The sequence below is a fragment of the Delphinapterus leucas genome, chromosome 16, assembly GCF_059928025.1.
Source record: "Delphinapterus leucas isolate spDelLeu-1000000601 "Yukka" chromosome 16, BTC_Dleu_Yukka2, whole genome shotgun sequence".
NCBI lineage: Eukaryota > Metazoa > Chordata > Mammalia > Artiodactyla > Monodontidae > Delphinapterus > Delphinapterus leucas.
The window spans coordinates 57,141,354-57,165,393 of NC_143144.1; the positions used below are offsets into that span (position 1 = coordinate 57,141,354).

Sequence of the window (24,040 nt, forward strand, 5' to 3'; positions counted from 1 at the left end):
CAAAGAGGCGTCGGGACCTGGTTGGCCCGGGGAGGGTTGGGGGTTTCGCGGATTGGTCCCAGCCGGGATCTCAGCTGTGTGAAGTGCACCGGGTCCTGGAGCCCGCGGCCTGAGGGATGGACGAGACTAGTCCACTCGTGTCCCCTGAGCGGGCCCAACCTCCGGACTACACCTTTCCGTCCGCCTCGGCCGCTCACTTTCCGCAGGTGCCGGGGGGCGCGGTCCGCGTGGCGGCGGTGGCCGGCCCGGCCCCCTCTCCGCAGGGCTCGCCAGGCCACGACCGGGAGCGGCAGCCACTGCTGGATCGGGCCCGGGGCGCGGCGGCCCAGTGTCAAACCCAAACCGTGGCGGCGCAGGCCCAAGCCCTGGCCGCCCAGGCCGCGGCGGCCGCGCACGCCGCGCAGGCCCACCGCGAGCGGAACGAGTTCCCGGAGGACCCCGAGTTCGAGGCGGTGGTGCGGCAGGCCGAGGTGGCCATCGAGCGTTGCATCTTCCCCGAGCGCATCTACCAGGGCTCCAGCGGAAGCTACTTCGTCAAGGACCCTCAGGGGGTGAGAGCGGGCTGGGGACCGCGACCGCCGGCATCGGGGAGGGTGGGCCTGTCCGGGGAAGTTTGAGGGTTCGCACAGCCAGAGGGAGAACGGGGGTTTGAAAGGCTAAGAAATAGAGAAACTTCACAGTGCAGAGCCCCTTGGCAGGATTTTGGAATTCTACTGAGGACTGGAGACGGATAAGCTGTCCGGAATGAAGAAATAAATCAGAACTTATTTGGTAGGGGAAGAGTGAGCGGAGAATGAAAAGAGGAAATTGACCAGATACAGGCGAGGGGCCCAGCGGTGTGATGGGGCAGTCGGCCTCTGGACAGAGACGCGCGGGGAGATGCTGCTTTCTAGTAGGTTCCTTATTCGGCCACTGACGTACTGTTTTGAGCTTTGAGCCCGTCCTCTCTTTTTGGACTGAACCAGTGTCGTCGCTGTTCATTGAGGAGGACGGGTGGCCCATCAGGGGCTCTGGGGGTTCATTCCCAGCCTTCTCTGTTGTGGGGACGTCTCCTGCCACCATCCCAGGCCCCTTATTGGCAGACGTTTGTTGTAAGAGCGGGTGGACTCATAAGTTTCACTTGTCCTGGTTATTGCTCACTTCTGCGCAATTGTTCCAATCCTCCTTGTGGCTCCTCAGTTCAGAATGTGAAGTTTGAGAAACATGGGACTGTCAGCTACTTTTTACTTTCATTTCTCACCCAGGACTGTCAGCAGTTTGCTTTTTTAACAAAGGCGGAATGTTTGTTTGACCTTTATTTTGCCCCTTGTATGTGTTTAAAGGGGGATGGGATGGGGCATGGAGTGACCAGGGCGGCTGAAAAGTGACCTTTATTCTTTTGATAACCATAGGAGAATTTAAGGCATTTAGATCAAACTAGAGGTATCTTTGGAATATCAATGAGTCAAAAAAAAAATCAAATCTTCTCTGTTAAAGTTCTCAGATGGACCAGAATGGTTTATTGGGAAAATGTATTATTGTTATGCTTATTAAAATGATGGGTATCAGAGCTCCCTCACATTTTCTCTGCATCTCTCTTGTGTGAACTCTTGAGATGGGTGGTGTGTTCTTTTGGCAGGAGTGCTGAGTGGCCAGGATGGACTGTGACTTGTAGCTCTTGGTTAGGTTCATTGAAGGATTCAGTTAATTCTCCCAGATGTTGTTGTCCCTGAATTATCACCAAGAACCAGAGAGCAATTCTGCCATCAAATCAGTTAACATAACTGAGACGGGGGAAAGCTTTGAGAGTAGTAAGTCTTTCAAATAAGGGAGCAGTGAGTTAAATCGAAAGCTCAAACAGGAACCATCACTTGTAGAAGAAAAGAAAGGTGGGTGTCCTGAGGTTTAAATGTTAGCAAGATGTTTTCATCTTTTTTATTTAGGAACCAGAGTGAGATCTAAGATATGAATGGATTTTATTTTATTTTGTAGTTGTTTGCTTGTTGGCTGATGTAAGAATGGGCTAAGATTATCTTTGTTAGGTATAGAAGCAGGAGGAAGGTTTTTGTTTTTCTTTCATGACACTGTTACAGCTCCACTGTAACACTGGAAGTGTGTCAGGTCAGCAGAGAAGTGTTCTGGTGCTCTGACAGGTGGGAGTAATATGATCTCTCAATTCTACCTGGCAGGTAAAGTACTACCACCTCAGTACATAGGCCACAGAGAATGACACACTATGGGTACGCTTCTTGGTGATTTGCAGGATCTTAGTCTCTCAAATTTCCTGGCCACTGTCCTTTCTTAGAGGGGAAGTCAAGACACATATGACTGAATAAAACTTATTAGTGTAACCATCCTGTTCACAGTGAGGAAAATGTGGTTCAGAGCAGAGGATCACTTCCTAACTGCTATGGTGGGTTATACTGGACCACAGACTCACTGTAGTTAGTTTTGTCATCTTTGGCCCTGCTGCAAATGTGTTTAACTATTTTATTTAAAAATACGTAGATAGCATTTACTGTATGCCAGGTACTATTTAAAATGCTTTACAAATAATAATTCACTTAATACTCATAACACCTTCGGAGGTAGGTACTATTATTGCCCCCAGAGATGATGACACTGAGGCACACAGTGTACCTAATTTGCCCAGGGTGTCGCAGCTCTTAAGTAGGAGGCAGAATTCAGACCCAGGCAGACTGGCTCCAGCGTTCATGCTCCTAACTACTATGTCCTGCTGCCTCAGAGCTAGTCATCTGAATCTCTGGTTTCTCTTTTCAGCTACCATATTGGTTAAGACTAAATTTGGCTGTGTGTGACAGAAAATTTAAAATAATAATAACTTGAATAAAAGTACATTTGACTCTCCTAAAAGAAGTCTACAGACTGCTCAGAGCTGGGATGGCATTTTCCTTTATCATGGACGCAGTATGAACAATATGCATCCGACCATCCGGCTGGTCAGGCATCCCTAGCATGTGGCTTCCACTTCGTGATCCAAGATGGCTGCTCAAACTGCAGACATCTTGCCTGCTTTTCAGCCAGTTGGAAGAAGGAGAGGGAGAGGAAGAGGGAGAGGATGCCCTTTCCCTGTAGGACGTTTCCTAGAAGTTGCACCAGACTCTTCTTACATCCCATTGTCCAGAACTTAGCTGCAGTAGTGGCTGGGAACTGTAGTCTTTATTTTGCCCAGCTAAAAATCAGGGACCTGTGTCCAAGGAAGAAGAGGGAACAGAGATTGGGGGAACCAGCAGTTTCTGCCACAGGTACTTTGGAGCTGGACAGTCTGAAAGGTTCTTAAAGATAACAGCCCTGATTCCATTTCCCATTGTAGGGTGGTTCCTTCCTCAGGATGAGCAAGTAAGGGACCTGGAACAGTAAGATGGAAAATGCTGGATCAGGAGTCATGGTAGAGTGCTCATATTACCCTCCTCATCTACATACATCCTTGTGCTTCAGGTCTCATGCTCAATCATCTACGAAAGTATTTTTTGAGAATTTTCTGTTTTGAGAGGCTAGTAATTCTAGGTGTTCATGTTGCTAAAACATAGAACAGCATGTGATTGACTAGTTCATTGGGAGGAGTAAATGAGATACCACACATGAAAGCCCCTGGCCTAATTCCTGGTGCTTAGCAGGAGTTCAGAGTGTTTTGTTTCGTTTTTAAGTTACATGCCCACTGACCTCTGGATTAGGCTTTCTTGGATACGTGGCACTGAATAAAGCAAAAGCAGTATAATTCTGAGATGATCCTTTCACATTGAGAATAGTAATTCATTAGATAATGCTCATTGGTGTTTGCGACACAATTCTACAGGTACTGCTCACATGTTCTAGGAGCTTGGCCTTGTATCAGTAATTTTCAACCTTTTAAAAATACTTTATTCACCAAGAGTTTGTCATGAAAACAGTACAGTATTATTTTCCATTTTTCAAATATAAAATTATGTTGTGATATTGAATGTGTTTCTTCTAACCACCTGTGCCCTCCAGGAAATTTTGATGTCCTAACATTTAGTTGAGAATGACACTAATAGCCAAATAAAGAATAAAGATCTCAAACAGAGTAACTTATTTATTACTAAAATGTTAAGACACAGTCATGTTTGTATACCATATATAGGTGTAGTTCTGGAGATTTTTAAGCATCAACTACCATCTGTTATAGGGAGCTGTCCCAGGCTGCAAGTTGTAATGGATGAGGCAGGTTGGGTCGATGGCAGTGGATAGGAAAATAAATACAGGCTGAATCTCTTTTATTACATTCTACTTAGATCCCATCTTCTTTCAGGGTCTCATATATTTGGAGTAGTCCATCCCTCTCTTTTGTAAAAGTTAACATGTAAATAAGGCTTCTCTACCTAAATAGCTAAGTCAAAGAATGCTGTTTGCATCCAACCTCTACAGAATACAGACTTGCCTTTTTCACTCTCATTTCCTTATGAGTGTACAGCAGAGATTTCCAGAGGTTGCATGATGTATGATATTGAAACAGATTGAATTTTAAAGAAGATGTGAGAATACAGTTGTCTTTTATTGAGCCAAACATTAGAGATTTGCAAAATGTAAAACAATGCCAGTCTTCTCACTAAATGTTTTTTAAAATATAGTTATTTTTCATAAAAACATGTCACTTATGTTAACATGTAATAGGCTTATTTTTATGATTAGGTAAATTAATAAATAGTTTTAACATTTTAGTTTTAATTTCTAGTACAGCAAATATATATTTTACCCATGTATATAAAAGCTTCTGGGGTCTTTAATAGTTTTTAAGAGTTTGAAGGGACCTTGAAACCAAAAAGTTTGAGAACCGTCCGCTTTGTGTTTACCAAACTTAAAAAAACCCCTGTTTATTATGCGTTATGTTTGCATATTTCACTGCATAGTATGAGTGATGTGCTTGAACTGTGTTAGATTTTAGCACAGCATAGTACCCTCCTCCGTGGGGCTGCTGCATAGATATAGGAAACCCTTTTGGGTTCCAGGTTTCAGTAACTGGTTGTGGGTCTGGCACCAGCCAGTGAGTGGCCCCTTGCTTCCTTGTGCAGTGCTGTTTTTATCCCCAAGTTCATGGATTGCTGCGACTTGAGCTACCTGCACCTTAACCCCTTTATTAAAAGGGGTTTTAGTAAGTGGGTGTTAAAATATTGACATCAAACTGAAGCTTTCTCCTAAATGTAATAAAGGAATTGAAAGTATATTAAAGAAGAGAAAGGTTGGTGAAACAAGTTAGGCAGTAGTTATTTTCTTTCTCAACCAAATATTGGTGGGTGGCTTTAGAGTTTGTTTTCTATGAATTAGGAGAATATTCTTGAGTATTCTGTAACACAGTTGATTATTTGACGTTAACATTAGCTTTGGAAATTAGGCCAGGGGCTGCTTTATGTGTCTATCTAGGAAACCCACAGAGTGCTGATGCACTGTCTTATAAGAACTAGGTACTGAGCAAATGTTGGCAGAATTGAATTGAACTGAGGCAATGCTTAGCCCTGAAAGGCACTTGTCTCCCCTTCTGTCTGAATGTCCTTCTGTTCCTCCATCCTTCCCACCCTGCCATTCCCCTATTTGTCCATTCCAGGCATTATTATTTAATGAAACCCTTGTAATACTGAGAGAACCACGATTACTAATGCTTTTAGAGTCAACAAAATGCTTTCTGATTCTCCTTATGGTGGAAGGAAATTGAGAAGTTTGAGAGGTCAGTCTATAAAAGATGCTTGGCTGCAATGTTGGCCTTCAAGTTCTGCTTTCTTTTCTTTTCTTTCTTTTTTTTTTTTTTTTTCCCCGGCTGCACCATGTGGCTTTCGGGACCTTAGTTTCCCGACCAGGGATCAGACCTGTGCCCCCTGCAGTGGAAGTGCAGAGTCCTAACCCCTGGATTGCCAGGGAATTCCCAAGTTCTGCTTTCTTTAAGTGGAAGTATTTAAGCCTCAGCCCTGTTATTTTTCAGCCTCACTAATAGTAGGAATGTCTTGGTTTCCCTCTCATTGGGGACCAGCTTGCAGAACTCCACATTGTGCCTCAGTTGAACTGACTGGTGGGTTCTGGGGTGGGCCTCAAGTTGTACTGTGGTTTCACTGCCCAGGTTCCAGAGAGTTACATTGGAGTCATCAGTCATTCTCTGTATGGTAAGCCACTTACTACTGCTGCTGTGTGATTCAGAGCCCAGGGTTCCAGGGGTACAGAGACAGAGAGGAAGATTGCTAAAATAGGCCTCTTCCTAGCCACTTTAGATAAGAATGTAATTCTGAAGACTAATAATATGAATATATGCATTTGACTTTTTCTGGTGAATAAGTAAGTTTGTTTATCGTTAAGAATAAATTGATTCTTTTGGAGGAGGAAAGTTCTGTATTTCTCTTGCCCTCTCAAATCCTTGCAAGGCTTCTTGAAGGGACTGTCCTCAAGATTGACCAGTTATTGTTTTAGACATGTGCCTAGCCAATTCCTAATATGAGTACTTAATGCAGGCAGGTGGATTTATGTTTTTTGCTGTGACCAGCGATTCAGGAAGTGACACCCACAGGAAAATGACTTATGACCTAGACTAGCTTGAGTTGGCTGTGGGGTGAGGGGAGAGGGAGAGTCATATGATATAAAGATGAATCACTTGAATAGCATATTTACTTTACTTTTCTTCCTTTGAAAGTACCAGCTTGGGGACTGGAAGGAATGACATAAATATAAAACAACCTCAGAGGGCTGACTGGCTTGGGGAAGAAACCTTCAGGAGGGAAGGCCTTAGTTTCTAGATTGCAGCAGCATCCCATAGGTCCAAGGATCTTTGAGGATTAAGTTACTGTCTGCTAGAGAAGATGGATCTTAATCTTTGTGGCCTCTCATATCCTGATCTCTTGCCTATCAGAATTACTTAAAAGAACCCCATTCTAACCAGGTAGCAGATCCTTTTTCCTGCTGTGATTTTTCTCTTCCATTGCTTTCTTAGTTTGTCATTCCTAAACTTTTTTAAGGTTTGTTAACACGCGGAGGGGGTGGGTGTGGAATAGTAAGGCCGATGGAGGAAACTACCATTGATGAAAGAACTTTCTTAACCTCATTCTATAAGACCTTACTAATTTTCTTTCAGCTGATACTTTTTTGAGTCTTTCCATAATTGATGCAGAACAACAGCATGTATGAGTGTACCTTAGAAGTTGGGGTTTGATGGTGTTAAAATCTGTTGTACTGTATATACCAGACTTGGCATCTTCTCTGGCCACAGCCCTTTCTGGCAGAGGGTCTCTCAGCTGCTCATGTGAGCTGGTGTCTTCCCCTTACAAGCTGGGGGAGAAGCCAGTGTCTAACTGTACGTAGGGATTGTCTGCCTATGCCCTCTCATTTCTTTCTAGATTCCTGCTGACCTGGTCTGTGAGCTACTTTAATCAACTTGCCTCTAACATCCTCTTTTTCTTTTGTCTCTGTAGAAAATCATTGCTGTTTTCAAACCCAAGAATGAAGAGCCATATGGGCATCTTAATCCTAAGTGGACCAAGTGGCTACAAAAGCTGTGCTGTCCCTGCTGCTTTGGCCGTGACTGCCTTGTCCTCAACCAGGGCTATCTCTCAGAGGCAGGGGCCAGCCTGGTGGACCAAAAACTGGAACTCAACATTGTACCCCGTACAAAGGTTAGTCTCCAGGAAGCCTTACTGCCTGGCCAGAGTTTTCCTGGACCTAAGCCCTGCTATGTGTTAGTGGGACTGCTAGATCCAGTGACGGCTATTTGTGCCCTGAGTCTAGGGTTCTCAGCCATTTTTTTTGGTGAGGGTGGTAGGTTTCAGCTCATGGTTTGATCATGTGATGAAAGCTATCCTGAGAAGGATACACATAAATTTTCTGCACACAGTTTCAGGAAGTTCACTGACCTGATGCCCATGTATGGGCTCCCTGGGTCTTTGGATCCCAGGTAACCCCAAGCTGGTTAGAAACCTAGCTACTTTTGTAGCTTACTCTGTTAGATTTCTGAGCTATTCCAGGATTTAGATACAGTCTAGAATGGACTAGCTGATGTCAGCTAAGCACTAATGCAAGGTATGCCAAGGAGGACTCTAGGATTGGCTGAGGGTTAGAGTAAAGGTCTGGCCTGAACACCTACAGGGAACTGACATGGAATTCTCCTCACCCATCTTTATGCTATGGAATTCTGGTACTTGTCTGAACGTAACAAAATCGGGTTCCCAGATCCAGGCAATTCCACATTCCACACTTAGAATGGATTTGTACATACCTTGTATGTGTTATAGACTTAGCTGAGGTTCTATTGAAGGGTCTGGACCATACCCGCCCCCCACCCCCTCGCCCCCTCGCCCCTTTCAAAAACATGCTTTAATATAGAATTTATTGCATACAATTTCAGGAGGTTTACTGACACTAGGTTAAGAACCTCTGTACTACAGGGTGTCTCATGAAACCTTCCAAGGGTTCTGAGGGGAAGAAATCTGCTGGTCAGCATATGAACATCTAAGGACACGTCGTCACTCATTTAGTATGTGGCTCCCTGAGATTTAGTAACAATTTAAGGTGGAACTCTGATCTGATGCTTTAAGGCTGCAGGGACATCTTTGTATCTCTGGGTCTTAATCCTCTTTGAAAATCTGATAAAAGCTATAAATCTTGTTTCCACAAAAAATACATATATTTGCAATTATTGCATATAATTTCAGGAGGATGGTTCATAGACAAGTTGAAGTCCACCCTTTGACCCATAGGATCTAGATTAAAAACCCCTGCTTAAGGTTTTCTTTGCTGGTTTAGATAGCAGGCTGTGGGCAAAGAGCCTGATCAGCAGACAGGAGCGTCCCTTCAAATCTGTTTTTTCTGTTTTCCCAGGGTATGTTAGAAGAAAATGTGATTGTTGTGGATGTTTAACTGTGTCTGCTCCTTTGCCACCAAACTTCAAATAAGCCAACTAATTTGTTAAGGTTGTAGAAATCAGGGACCACTTCTTGAAGTTTCCTTCTCATTCTCAGCACCTAGCAAAGTACTATACTTATAGTAAGCATTCCTTAAGTACCAGCGGAATCAGTGGATAGATACCAAACCATGAAAAAACAGTAACAGAGATCCCCCAACCTCAGGCCAATGGAGAGAATGTTTGATTGTAGTTCCGGGCTTGTAGCTCCCATCTGACACCTAAGTCACTGCCTGGCCTTGTGCAGCTCATTCCCTCCCTTTATACTTAGTTGTCTCTGTGTGCGTATAGTTAAACGGCACATTGAACATCTTGTATGATAATTAAAGCTCCTAAGATCTCCTGCCTAACCTGAAATCCTCCTACTAGGCCCCTCTTAGACTCTAGAAATGCTTCTATCTTATCACTGTAATTTCCTTTCTTTGCTAGGTAAATAGCAGACTACCCATGCCCTGTGCCTGTCTGCTTTGCCTGTGCTCCTCGAGTGCAGTGCCTAAGAATCAGAGGGCTTGAGTCCAAATTCTGGTGCTGCAGCACTTTACTGGGTGACCCTTGGGCAAGTCACCCCCACATCCCCTGCCCATTTAGTCTCCTCACTATAAAAATAGGGACATAAAGAGGTCCTACTTTAGAGAGTGGCTATGAAGATTGCACAAGTTAATCCATGTTGAACATGTAGCCCAGCAGCTGGCACAGTGTAAACACTCCGTACATCTTCGCCTGTGGTATTTTTATGACTATTCTAATCATTAATGTCACACAATCCCTTTCTTCCTTATCTCTGGGCTTCCTCTTTCCCTGTTAGAGAACCTTAATGAGGCCTGAGGATCCTTTACATCAAAAAATCAACAACAAAAACACTTGTCTTCCATGAGACTGAGATGAGACAGAACTTTGCAAGCTTAACATACATTTGTGAGGCTCCCCTGGTGGCACAGTGGTTAAGAATCTGCCTGCCAATGCAGGGGACACAGGTTCGAGCCCTGGTTCGGGAAGATCCTACATGCCGCGGAGCAGCTAAGCCCGTGCGCCACAACTACTGAGCCTGCGCTCTAGAGCCTGCAAGCTACAACTGTTGAGCATGTGCACCACAACTACTGAAGCCTGCTTTCCTAGAGCCCGTGCTCCGCAGCAAGAGAAGCCGCAACAAGAGAAGCCACTGCACTGAGAATCCCATGCACCACAATGAAGAGTAACCCACGCTCAACGCAACTAGAGAAATTCCATGCACAGCAAGGAAGACCCAACGCAGCCAAAAATAAATAAATAAATAAATAAGTAAATAATGCTAAAACAAAACAAACAAGCCAAAAATACCCACATATATTTGCAAGCTTTACATTACAGCTGTTGAACAATAGTAAGAGGAAATCTCTCCCCTCCCTCCGTCCCCACCCTTGTGACAGGATTCTATCCAGTTGATCAGAGCATCTGTCACTATGGAAACGGGGCTCATGTTGAGATGGAGCTTCAAACAGTAAGGCTGTAATTCTCACTCGATCGCTATCTCTGCTCTCTGTTCCTGCAAGGTTTCAGGTTGTGATAGTTTCATTAGTCATAGGGAAAGAGTGGTTTGTTACAAAAATTGATCGAAAATAAATCTCATGGGGGGAAAGGGTGGTTTATGGCTTGAGAGCCAGTGTTTTCACCATGGAAACTGGCAAGGTAGTCTTAGGAAAGCCTTTTTTCCCCTTTATTCCTGTGCCTGTGTTTCCAGATTTGTAAGGCAGAGAGTGCTAACCTACAGTACTTTGCACATCCGTTTTAGGTACTCTGTTAAAACTGGATGGATGGATGGATGGATGGGAGGAAGGGAATTATTTTATGCTGTCTCTGAGATTTCGGGGGCAAAATAATTAGTTATTTGTAATGAATTTTGCAAGGCTTAGGAAAAGAAAGAATATTCTTATAAATTTGATTTTAGGTATTTATATGGTAAAACTCACTTATAGCTATCTCTGAAAGAAGCTCGTAACTCATTCATTCATTCACTTAATAAATGAGCATGTGCCAGGCACTGTGTTAGGTACTAGGGATGCTAATGTAAATAAGATGTTCTCATCCACCCCACATTTCTTTAGTCTTAAGAAACAAGTTAGATATACAAATGGATAATCACGAGACAGTGTGATAAGTGTGATAATGGACACACATATGGATTATGGATTACAGTGATATCACTGCAGTTTGACAATCAAGTGTAATATTGGTGTCCTAAAATTTTTTTTTGAATAGGTAATGCATGCATCTAGTGCAAAAATTACAGTAGAAAAAAAAAAAAAATTACAGTAGAGTAAACAAAGAAGAGTAATTCAGCCTCTCTCCCACCCCTGTCTTCCAGCCACTTGGTTTCCTTCCTCAGAGGCAGCTGTTATTACTAGTTTCTTGTGTAATATTCTAGATACAGTCTATGTAAATATATAGCAACTCACTAAAAATTAAAACCAATTTTAATATTTGTTTAATTTTTGAATGTAAATAATTGTACATAGTACAGAATTCAACAGGAAATAAAAGGGTATAGAGTAAATTGCAATTTGTTTTTATTTGGAGAGAATATAGGCACTGGGCCATCTTCTCCTAACCCAGGAGGTAGTTGTAGTGGTCAGGGTAATTCATGCTAGCTGCTGTAACAACCCCTGAATTGCAGTGGTTTAACACAGTAGGAGTTTATTTCTTGCTCACATCAAGACCCATGCCAGTTAGGCAGCTCTCCTAGATCCCATGTCACTCCAGGTAGCGGCAAGAGATCTGGGATCTTTCCATGATGTGGTTTTGCCATCTCAGAGCCCTTCATTTCCAACGGCACAGATTGGGGAATGTGAACTAAAGATCATGGGAGATTTTGGGGGCCAGGCCTGGAAGTAGTGGGCATACATCACTTTGTCAACATTCTCTTGGCCTGAACTAGTCATATACTCAGCAGCTAGAAAGGCTGAGAAATGCATTCCTTCTATGTGCGGAAGAGGAACAGTATTGGTGAACATCTAGCTATTCTCTGCCATAGTGGTATAGTTCCTTAAATTTGACTCTAACCTAGGTGTCTCTTCTATTTCCACTGTAGGTAGTATACCTGGCCAGTGAGACCTTCAACTACAGTGCCATTGACCGAGTGAAGTCCAGGGGCAAGCGGCTTGCGCTGGAAAAAGTGCCAAAAGTTGGGCAGCGGTTTAACCGCATCGGGCTACCGCCAAAGGTATAGACTGCGCCTAGGTGGCTTACCAAAGGTGATGATTTATAGTGGCATAATCATCCAAGTGATGAAGCAAGGTGTCAACAGACTTACCTATGGACTCTTGAATAGTCTGCCGGGAGGCTTCTATCTTGCTCATTTCTGTTAAGGGCCTAAGGTTTGAGTAATAATTCTCCAAAGAGACCCTAACTTTGTCACTTTACTCCTCTGGACCATTTAGCTGGGCTTCTTGAATTTGGATGAGCAATTACTGTCACAACCCTTTCCTGATATAAACTCCACAGGGCCTTAGTGGGTACCTGGCTTACTCCTGGGATCTTTGCACTTGGGCTGTAGGGAAATACCTTTATTCTTCCTTTTTGGTTGCAGGTGGGTTCATTCCAGCTCTTTGTTGAAGGGTATAAAGATGCAGACTACTGGCTACGTCGTTTTGAAGCAGAACCTCTCCCTGAGAACACTAACCGGCAACTACTGCTACAGTTTGAGCGGTTGGTGGTGCTGGATTACATCATCCGCAACACTGGTGAGCAGCTGTGGGTGGTCCTGTGCCCTGTGCCAGACTGTGATGAGGCACTGGGGAGGCCTGGAGGCTTGCAGAGCTTAGTATCAGAGTACCCTATCAGGATGAGTTTAGTCTAAGACATAAGGGTTATGCACATTTGGAGAGGGTCTTGAAAATACTTTTCCTAGACAAGCCTTGTTCAGGCACATCATGCGTAGTTATCAGGAGTGGTGAGTATTTATGTTTTATCCTTGCCTCTTTCCCGGTCCCAGACAGAAGACACTTTGGCTCTTCCAAAGCAACGCGAAGAGTCCTCTTATCCTTGATCTCTAGTCATTCATGGTAGCCTGGCCTATCACAGGACAGTTTTGTCTTTAAATACCTCATCTAAGTGGACTTATACAGCATTTTCATTCTCTGGCTGGCTTATTCACTTAGCATAATGTCCTCAAAGTTCATTCATATTGTAGGCTATGTCAGAATTTCTTTCCTTTTTAAGGCTGAATACTAGTCCATTGTGTGTATATACCACATTTCACTCATCCATTAATCTGTCTACAGAAACTTGCTTCGTGGTTGCTTCCACGTTTTAGCTATTGTGAATAATTCTGCTATGAACGTGGGTGTACAAATATCTTTGAAACCCTGCTTTCTGTTCTTTTGGGTGTATACCCAGAAGTCGAATTGCTGTATCATATGGTAATTCTATGTTGAGAATTTTTTTAGGAACTGCCGTACTGTTTTCCATAGCAGGTGCACCATTTTACATTCCCATCAGCAGTGCACAAGAGTTCCAATTTGTCCACATCTTCACCATCACTTGTTATTTTCTGTTTTTTTGATAGTAGCCATCCTAATAGGTATGTGGTGGTATCTCATTGTAGTTTTGATTTGCATTTCCCTAATGATTAGTGATCTTGAACATCTTTTCATGTGCTTTTTGGCCATTTGCATTTCTTCTTTGGAGAAATGTCTGTTCAAGTCCTTTGCACATCTTTGAATCGGGTTGTTTTATTTTCGTTGAGTTGTAGGAGTTCTTTATATATTCTGGATATTAATCCCTTATCAGATACATGACTTGCAACTATTTCTTCCCATTCTGTGGGTTGCCTTTTTATTCTGTTGATAGTGTCTTTTGATGCAATTAATTGAAAATTTTTCATGAAGTATTTTTTTTCCTTTTTTTAATCTATGCCTTTCGTGTCATATCTAAGAAATCACTGCCAAATCGAAGGTCATGAAGCTTTGCCCTATGTTTTCTTCTATGAATTTTATAGTTTTAGGTCTTAAATTTAGGTCATGGATCCATTTCGAGTTAATTTTTGTATATGGTGTTAGGTAAGGATCCAACTTCGTTCTTGTGTATATAGATATCCAGTTTTCCCAGCACCATTTGTTGAAAATACGGTCTTTTCCCTATTGAATGGTCTTCCTATCCTTGTCAAAAATTGTTTGATCATAAATGCAAAGGTTTATTTCTAGAGTCTCTGTTCTAGTCCATTGGTCTGTCTTTATGCCAGTACCACACTGTTTTGATTACTATAGCTTTGTAGTAAATTTTGTAGTAAGTTTGAAAGTTTTGGAGGAAATGTGAGTCCTCCAACTTTGATCCTTTTCTGGATTGTTTTGGCTATTTGGGGTCCCTTGAGATTCAATATGAATTTTAGGGTGAGCTTTTCTATTTCTGCAAAAAAGATCATTGGGATTTTTATAGAATTGCATTAAATTTCTAGGTTGCTTCACTTCAAGTAGTATTGATGTCTTAACAATATTAAGTCTTCCATTCTATGAACATGGGGTGTCTTTCCATTTATTTATGTCTTTAATTTCTTTCAGCAATGTTTTGTAGTGTTCATTATGCAAGTCTTTCACCTCCTTGGTAAACTAATTTCTAAGTATTTTATTCTTTCTGATGCTATTGTAAATGGATTTCTTCCTTTCTTTCTTTTTAAAAATAATTATTTATTTATTTGGCTGCTCTGGGTCTTAGTTGTGGCACATGGGATCTTTGTTGCTCTTAGTTGTGGCACATGGGATCTTTGTTGCGGCATGCGGGATCTTTTAGCTGCAGCGTGCGGGATCTAGTTCCCTGACCAGAGATCGAACCTGGGCCCCCTGCATTGGGAGCACAGAGTCTTTTTTCTCTGTTTTTGTTTTTGGCTGCATTGGGTCTTCATTGCTGCACACAGGCTTTCTCTAGTTGTGGCGAGTGGGGGCTATTCTTCATTGCGGTATGTGGCCTTTTCATTGCAGCGGCTCCTCTAGTTGCAGAGCACAGGCTCTAGGCGTGCAGGCTTCAGTAGTTGCGGTGCGTGGGCTTGGTAGTTGTGGCTCGCAGGCTCTAGAGCACAGGCTCAGTAGTTGTGGTGCACAGGCTTAGTTGCTCTGCAGCATGTGGGATCTTCCTGGACCAGGGCTTGAACCTGTGTCCCCTGCATTGGCAGGCAGATTCTTAACCACTGCGCTACCAGGGAAGTCCCTGGATTTGTTTCTTAATTTCCTTTTTTGGATTGTTCATTGTTATTGAATAGAAATGCAACTGATTTTTGCGGTCGACTTGGTATCCTGATACTTTTGCTGAGTTTATTTATTGGTTCTAACAGTTTTTTGTGGAATCTTTAGGGTTTTCTACGTATAAGATCATATCATCTACAAACAGAGATAATTTTACCTTTTTATTTCCAGTTTGGATGCCTTTTATTTCTTTTTCTTGCATAATGCTCTGGTCTGTCAGTACTATGTTGAATAGAAATGGTAAAAGTGGGCATTTTTGCTTTGTTCAGGATCTTAGAAGAAGAGCTTTTGGTCTTTTCACCACTGAGTATGATGTTTGCTGTGGGTTTTTCATGTATGACTTTTATTATTTATTAGTCTGCTGGTGAATAATTTCCTATTTTTTGATGTCTGAAAATATCTTTATTTCAGCTTCATTTTTGAGGAATATTTTTGCTGGGTATAGAATTTGGGATTGGCAATTATTTTCTTTTAGCAGTATTTAAAAAAAATTCCGTTATCTTCTTGCTCCCATGGTTTCTGTGGAGAAGTAAGTTGTCCATATTACTGTTGCCTTTTCGAATGTAATCTGTCTTTTTCTCTAGATCTTTTTGAGATTTACTCTGTGTTTGGTTTTCAACATTTTTACTGTGATATACCTAGGTATATTTTCCTTTGTATATACAGGCTTCCTTGAATCTATAGTTTGATATGTTTTGTCACTTTTGGAAAATTCTCAGCTATTGTCTCTTTAAATATTACTTCTGCCCATTTTTCTCTCTATTCCTTCTGGGACTCCAAATTATATGTTGTTAGGTATACATTCATGTATATATCTTTTTTTCCTGGGTGCTTTATTCTGATTTATTTCTTGTGGTCTGTCTTTCAAATCACTACTTTCTTTTGCACAATCTGCTATTAAACTTATCTACTGAGTTCTTAATTTTGTTAACTGTATTTTTCATTTTTTGAATTTTTATTTGATTCTTTTTATAGATTCCTGTTTTCTGCTGATGTTCTTAATCTTACCTTTTATCTTCTTAAACATATTAAGGATTTTACCTTGAACATTTCAGAGTCTCTGTGTTCATTATTTGGGGCCCCTGTAGATTTGGTTTTAATTTTCTTTTGTTTTTCTTGTTTTTATTTGTGTCATGTTGTCTCTTTGTATACCTCATTATTTTTAATTGTCAGATATCGTATATCAGAAATTATAGAAACATTTGGAGGCCTAAGATGTTGGTATAAATCCTGTCTGGAAGGAGATGTTTGCTTTTGGCAAGCAGCTAGGGTCATCAGCAACCCAGGATCACTTTAACTTCAGGTATTGCTGGGAAATTCTGCTTACTTCCAGGGTTGTAGCCTTTGAGGTTTCAACCAAAAGCATGGATGATTTATCAGGGTTCCCCCACCTTATCCATCATCAGGCTACAACTTTGTCTTCCTAGGTCCCCAGCGCTATTAGAACACTGTTCTACCTCACAGCCACCTCTTCCCAAATCAGCAGGTGCTGTAAGAGAAAAGAAGTCACGAATGCTGGACTCCCCTCTCTGGATTACCTTTTTCTCCCAGATCATGACACTTTAACTCTTAAGGGTCTTATAAAATCTCCAGTGCCTTCAAGAGATTTAAAAATATTTTATCCAGGAACTTACCTGGCGGTCCAGTGGTTAAGACTCCACGCTTCCACTGCAGGGGTAGTGGGTTCAATCCCTGTTCAGGGAACTAAGATCCCATGTGGCTTGGCCAATAAATAAATAAGAATAAAAATATTTTATCTGTTTTTTGTAGTTGTTCTTAGTAGGATGATTGGTCCCCAAGTGTCCAGAGTATCTAGTTCATCATTGCTGAAAGTGAAAATCACCCCAGTTTTTTCTACTAACTTCATATTTCTGTTCACAGATCGAGGCAATGACAACTGGCTGATTAAATATGACTGTCCAATGGATAGTGCTAGCTCTCGGGTAAGTGGTTGATCTATATCTTGAAGGAGAGGATGAGGTGTAGTATATGCATAATATGAAAGCATGTAGTGGGGTGATATTTAGGTCACATAAGTTCAGAGGAATCAGGATAGCACATGTCTTTAAAATTGATAGGTTAATATTTGGAAGAGCTTTTCTCAATTTGTTTTTTAAGGAATATCCTGCTAATGATAGGGATAGAATGAAGAAAAGTACAAATAAGTTTGGAACATGTCACATACTTTGTGCCTTTTTCGGAGATTCACATTGCATAGCAGCACAGCACAGGTCTGAGGAATAGTGCGTTAGCGCCTCTGTGTGATTTTGTTTGGCTCAGTGATTTCTAAACCTTTTAACCATGGAATACTTTTCTTACAAGAATACAATACCACAGAACATCAGTTTAGAAAAAGCTGCTTCCTGCAACTTTCTTTACCCTCTCATTGCTTTTATACTCCACCACACTTCCCCATCCCTGTTCAATCTGCACATTTAAAAAAATTAGCAGGAAGGCTACCTGGAGAAGGAGAGTGAGGTTGGCTTTTATTCTTTATAGTGTTTTTTTTCTTCCAGCTTTACTGAGGTATGATTGACATATAATATTGTGCAAGTTTAAGATGTACAATGTGATGATTGATGTATATGTTGCAAAATGTTTACCACAATAAGATTAGTTAACACATCCTCATAGTGTTTTTACTTCCTTTTGTAATAGTGGTTCTCAAATTCTGTACATCAGAATCACCTGAAGAGCTTACTAAAAATAGTACAGATTCGGGGGACTTCCCTGGCGGTCCAGTGGTTAGGACTCTGTGCTTCCAGTACAAGTGGTGCGGGTTCACTCCCTGGTTGGGCAACTAAGATACTACACACTGTGCAGAGTGGCCAAAAAAAAAAGTACAGATTTTATTGGGTTGGCCAAAAACTTCACTCGGGTTTTTCCGTAAGATAAGTACAAGCCTTTCCTCCATTAGGTCTGGGGTAAAACTGAGGATTTCACACCTTAAATAAGGTATCCCAGAGGATTCTGATGCAGGTATCCTGGACCCACATGCCCTGTTCCTGTGGTGGCACTAGTTAACCTGAACATGGAGCCAAGTAGACAGTCATGGGAATGTCTGACATGGGCTGCTGTCACAGGCAGTCTGCTCCGCTCTCTCTGCATTCAGCTCTCGTCCTTTTCCTTTTAATGTATCACTGAAGCAGGGGAACAGACTCCCTTATGCAAGAGCAGCCAGCTGTTATCTTCCATGGTTCTGTTATCTTACTAGAAAATGTGGTCACCACCACTGAAGTGGCATCTGAGTCAAGGTCCACACCAAAGGACCTTGGCTGACTGATAATTGACTTTTCTTTCTTTTTTTTTATACTCGCAGGATTCTCACTGCCTTTCCCTAGGAGGAATGGCTTATAGTTATCTTTTGTTATTGTCATTTCCCATGTTACCAAGGACTGTGGCAACTCTTGGGGAAGGGCACCTTTTCTAAGATAAGAAAGGGACTCCGGGAAGCTTGAATTAGCCAAATCAAAGTGCCATGAATGTATTAAGTCAGGTAACAATATGGAAACCAGTTCAGAGGTTGAGTAAGGACTGATGCCTGAGGAGGTTGAGATGGGATGCTTTGCTACTACTTTAAAGGGCCTGGGGCAGGTGGGACTCAATAAATATTTAATCTTCCTTTGCTCTTCAGGACACAGACTGGGTGGTGGTGAAGGAGCCTGTTATCAAGGTGGCTGCCATAGACAATGGGCTGGCTTTCCCCCTGAAACATCCTGACTCCTGGAGGGCGTGTAAGTCTCAAGACCACTATGGTCTGGCTCTTTTCTTGCTCAGTCTCAGTTTTCTTATGTGTGCAATGAAGATAATAATTCCTCTATCACAGGATTGTTCTAAGAATTAATGAAATAATGCAGCTCATGCACTTGAGCACAATGGCTGGCACATGGCAACTACTCCATAATGTAAGCTATTATAATTTTTACCTTACATTATTCCCGTTTGAAACACAGAGTTGAGTTTTCGCATCTCTGCTTTGCATTTTTCTTATTCTTTCTGAGGACTGTCTTATCATAATTTATTCTATTTGTGTTTCTAAATACAAGCTGCTGTCAGTGTTCTGTCTTCCATGTTGACATTCTAGAAGCCAGCCCCTGCCCCATTATAACTGAGAAACCTTTAGAAAGTGAAAGATACAAGTAGAGGGTCACTAGTCCCTTTGCAGTACTTGTCTGTCTTTTCAGAAGGAGCATCTCAATGTTTCGGTGGCAAGTAATTGCTTCTAGATAGGCTGACATCTTGGAAAGTCATATAATGTCTGGGAAAGTGCACAGGCTCAGGGATTAGGCAGACCTGGGTTTGAAGCCTAGTTTCTCCACTTACTGTGTAAGCTTTAGGGTTAACAGCCCCTATAATTTTTTTTTTTGCGGTACGCGGGCCTCTCACCGTTGTGGCCTCTCCCGTTGAGGAGCACAGGCTCCGGGCGCACAGGCTCAGTGGCCATGGCTCACGGGCCTAGCCGCTCCGTGGCATGTGGGATCTTCCCGGACTGGGGCACGAACTCGTGTCCCCTGCATCGGCAGGCGGGCTCTCAACCACTGCGCCACCAGGGAAGCCCCCCTATAACTTCTATTTTCTGTTGTGTTTCAAATAAGAGCAGTATCCTACTTTTGCCAGTGCTCTGATAGGTGGAGGACATAGATGGGCAGGGATTTTTTCAACACCAGCTTTGCTTTTGACTTTTCCTCTTTTCAGATCCTTTTTACTGGGCCTGGTTGCCCCAGGCAAAAGTCCCATTCTCTCAGGAGATCAAAGATCTGATTCTTCCAAAGATATCAGACCCTAACTTCGTCAAGGACTTGGAGGAGGACCTATATGAACTCTTCAAGGTTAGCCCTGGGAACCTCAGCCTTATAACCATATAGAAGAAAGAATTCCAGTGGTTTTTCTAATTGGTCCTGATACAAGCCCAAAGAGAATGGAAACACCCTTCTGGCTTGTGTTAGCCAATGAAGAGCAAGATTCCCCTCTGTGGACAGCAAGACCTGGTTTGAGTTGGTTTGAAAAAAATTGGCAGCTGTGATGAATCATACTGGTTTGTGTCCTTTGTGTTATGTGGCTGCAGTGTATCTGCAGAGCTCTCATTTTCAAATGGAGCACTAGCACCTGGAGTTCTCTAGCGTTAATAATGAGACTGAGGACAAAATAGTTACTTGTTCTCTATTTCCCCATCTGTGAAACAGGGAGTTCTTGGGGTGGTGGTTAACTTCACTAAGTCTCTGAAGCTTCATGTAGGTTCTCTTTATTAGAAAGTTTCTAACTGGGGGAGGAAAACGGGTTGTTCTGAGGGATTCATGCAGGTTCCATCTCCTTCTGCCCTTCTTTTGCAGAAAGATCCTGGATTCGATAGGGGCCAGTTCCATAAGCAGATTGCTGTCATGCGGGGACAGGTAAGCCTGGGACATCCTCCTGGTGTCATCCCTGGGATCTCTCTGAGAGGGTTTTATGCTCATGTTGAGTAAATGTGTAAAGCCTGTATTTTAAACCCATTTTAGTCTATGCCATACATATTTGTAACTCTGTGTTAACACCTGAGGGGGAAAGGTAGCCATCCCAAATCTCCCACCTCTTCCGTGGTATCTGGTGCTTGGTGAAGCACTTACTATGTGCTTAGCTCTGTGCCCCTTGCTGGATAGTTCATTGGTAAATTTACCTGGTGGTCTGTGTCCTCAAGTTGTGCAAGGCAGCCATGTGCCTTGGTGGTTAAGAGCTAGGCTCCGGAGTCAGACTGCTGCTTCACCATTCCCAGCATTATGGCCTTGGGCAGGAGTCTCTGCTTTCTTGTTTATAAAATGGGATAGTAATCATACTTTGCATAGTTGGCCAGAGGATTACATAAGATAATGTGTATCAAGTGTTTAGTAAAAACAATGCCTGGCACATGGTAAGCACTCAGATGCTGGTCATGGTTATAATTTTTGTTGTTTTAGTTACAAGCCATATTATTTCTTTTTTCTCCACTTCACCTTCAAAGAGAACCAAGGAAACCCCCAGGGTGTTGTTGACCTTCCAAAGCATAGTAAAGAATAGCTTGAAAATTGTCTAAAAACTCTGTAGGACACTGACATTCTGCTTATCACTTTGAAGTCTTAAAGATAGCTGGGATGGCTTAGTGGTTAGGGCACAAACTGGTCAGAGTGCCTGGTTTGAATCCTGGCTCTGCCATTTACTAGCTATGAGGTCTTGGTTGAGTTACTTAATCTCTCCTTCTTTTAGTTTCTCCGTCTGTAACATGGGATTAATAACAGCACCTACCTCGTTGGGTTATTATGAGATAAATCATTGAAAACAGTTGGAGTAGTGCTGGTGTACTGAAGTACTCAATATGGGTTAGCTATTTTGATTATGACTTTGTATACAGCTTCTCACATCTTTGAAGGACAAGAGGGTGTTCTCGGTCATAATTATACATTTACCTCTTTCTTCCATTTAGCAAAAGGCTTCTGGTGAGAGCAACTCTTGAGCTTACCAAGCCCATCTTCTCTAGATACGGGACAGACAGGTTTTAAGAGCTGCAGTTATTATAGCTGCCTGAATACCATAACATGGTCTTCCTACATTTCCCAAATAATGTAAGGGCCCAGTTAGGCTGGTAGAATTTGTAGAAACCTTAAAAGCCACGTGATGTAGTCTGGTATTATGGAACTCAGCATAAAGGAACAAACTTCTCAAGTTTATGTAGGCTGTACCTCTGTCCCTATTGTAGTTTCTTCTCTACTCCCTTCCCAACTCCAGTCTCCTGCCAACATCATAGCAATCTTCCTCTCATGATATTTAGTTAGGACCATTATCTAGAGTAGCAAAAGGCAGGGTGGGGGCGTGGATTGAGAGAGTGCAATCTTAGCTTTCTTTCCAACTTGTGCTCTTAATGTCCTTTGAGGGCCTGTGGCATCTTACAACCTAGAGTGCCTCCCTCTGAAACCATGAGGTTCTGTGAGCGTCCAGCTCCTCCTCCTAGCATGCAGGTGAAAGGAAGGCACCACCTTCTACCTACCTGAGCTGTAATCACAGAGAGGGCTGTACAATGGCCCAGAGTCAAAGGTGAAGAATGAGGAACCCCTAGAGAGATGGAGTTGGGGGATAGAAGTTGTTCCTCACCATAAAGGCTTCTAACCAGGAGTTAGATAAAGAATGCAGAGTCTGAGGGAAAGCTTCTTTAGATAACATTTTCAAAGACAGTATTTCTTTTTTGGCATTATGTGCCTGCTATAAATTTTTCTTCAACTTTTTAATTTGAAACACTTCAAACCTCAGTAAAATTGAAAGAATGAGTGGGGTCTTCTAGACTTCACCAATTGTTACATTTAGTTAGCCACGTTTGCTTTATCTTATTTCTCTAAATATTATCTATCTGAATAGTATCTATCTCTGTATATCTATATAATTTCTCTCTTTAATGTATCTATATAATTTGTCTCTCTCCCTAGATAGATAGATTTTTGTTTGTTTTTGGCCAAATCTTTTGAAAGTAAGTTGTAGACAGTTTGACATTTTACCCCATTTTAAACATGCTGGAAAGGTGGCTTCTAACCCGAAGAACCAAAGAAAGCACAGGGAGACCCAGCCAGGGCAGGTGTGAACTCCTGTCTCTTAAGTTGGGCGGGTGTCCTGCACAATTCACTCTGATTCCATTTGAAGCTCCTTTTAGTTCTCTGGCCTGATCTTGTACTCAAGGCTCTTCTAAGCAGTGTAGGGTGCTGGCAATACCTAAACAATGAAGTAAAAATGAAATTAATTACTGGTAGGATCAACTTCTCACTTCTGACCTCTGTTCCAGGTGAATCTCTGCCTCTTTTGGGGCAGCACTTGTAGGCCAAGGATATTTATGGCTTGAGGCCTGTGTGATATGGGGGTGCCGCCTAGCTTCCCCTCCCATGTGTCTGGCCTGGCTGTGAAAGTCTTCAACATCCAGTGGTTTAAAGAAGGCTGTCATAGGACAACTTCAGCTTTTGTACTGTCCTACCAGAGACGATAAATGGTGGTGACTATGATTTTGACAAGGGGAAGAAAATGTGTTCCTTTGGACACATATCTGAAATACATGTAAAATACAGACAAAAACTGGAAAGGAGCTGAATGCACTGTGGCATCTTGGAACAGAAAAAGAACAGTACTGGAAAAGCTAATGAAATCCGAATTAAGCCTGGAGTGTGGTTAATACTAATGTTCCAATGTTGATTTCCTAGTTTTGGTAAATGTACCCTGTTATATAAGATGATAAAATTAGGAGAAATTGGGTAAATGGTACATAGAAACTGTCTGTACTATCTTTGTAACTTTTCGGTAAGTATAAAATTATTCCAAAGTAAAAGTTTTATTTAAAAAAAAGATGATGAAAAGACAGCATGAAAGGGACAATTCAACTGAAATGGCTTTTTTTTTGTTTAATACATGGTCTTTGTAGGAAAATCAGAAAATAAGGATAAACAAAAATCACCCTATCTCTAGGTCACCTTCCTTGACCCAGAGATAATCACTGCCAACTTCCAGACTTTTTTTCTCTGTAGATAAGTAGATAAGAAAATAAAGGTGGAGTCACACTATAATACTGGTTCCTTATCTCCTTTCTTTTCCATCTAAGACATTGTGATCAGTTTTCCATGCCAAGAGAATATATTTTTTAACTGCTTGTTTCTAATCCCTTAAGTTATTAGCTGATCCCATACTCAGGTATTTATATCATTTTCACTGTTACAAACAATACTGCACTGTATTGATTGAAACTAAGTGTTTTGTGCATGTCAGTGATTGTTCCCTTAGTCCTTAAAAATGGAGTTGCTGAGTCAGAGGGCCTGTTCACTTTTAAGCCTTTATGTTCCACTTGCCTTTCTGAAAAACTGTCCCACGATCCAGTCCCACAGCCACGTCTCTGAACTCTCCCCAGCTGAGTCGTCATCGTCGTCTTCTGTATCTTTACTAACTAGAAGGGCAAAAAAATAGG

General features: G+C 42.0%; 1 protein-coding gene across 1 annotated transcript in view; it reads left to right on the forward strand.

The window, feature by feature from the left end:
* Positions 1-24,040, forward strand: part of PI4K2A (phosphatidylinositol 4-kinase type 2 alpha) — a 26,708-nt gene continuing 2,668 nt past the window's right edge. The window contains exons 1-8 of the mRNA XM_022569131.3: positions 1-551; positions 7,407-7,607; positions 11,955-12,086; positions 12,453-12,606; positions 16,981-17,042; positions 18,734-18,833; positions 19,795-19,928; positions 20,430-20,489. Coding sequence (XP_022424839.1) covers positions 117-551; positions 7,407-7,607; positions 11,955-12,086; positions 12,453-12,606; positions 16,981-17,042; positions 18,734-18,833; positions 19,795-19,928; positions 20,430-20,489 — 1,278 coding nt within the window. The 5' untranslated portion in view covers positions 1-116. The remainder of the gene's footprint in view (positions 552-7,406; positions 7,608-11,954; positions 12,087-12,452; positions 12,607-16,980; positions 17,043-18,733; positions 18,834-19,794; positions 19,929-20,429; positions 20,490-24,040) is intronic.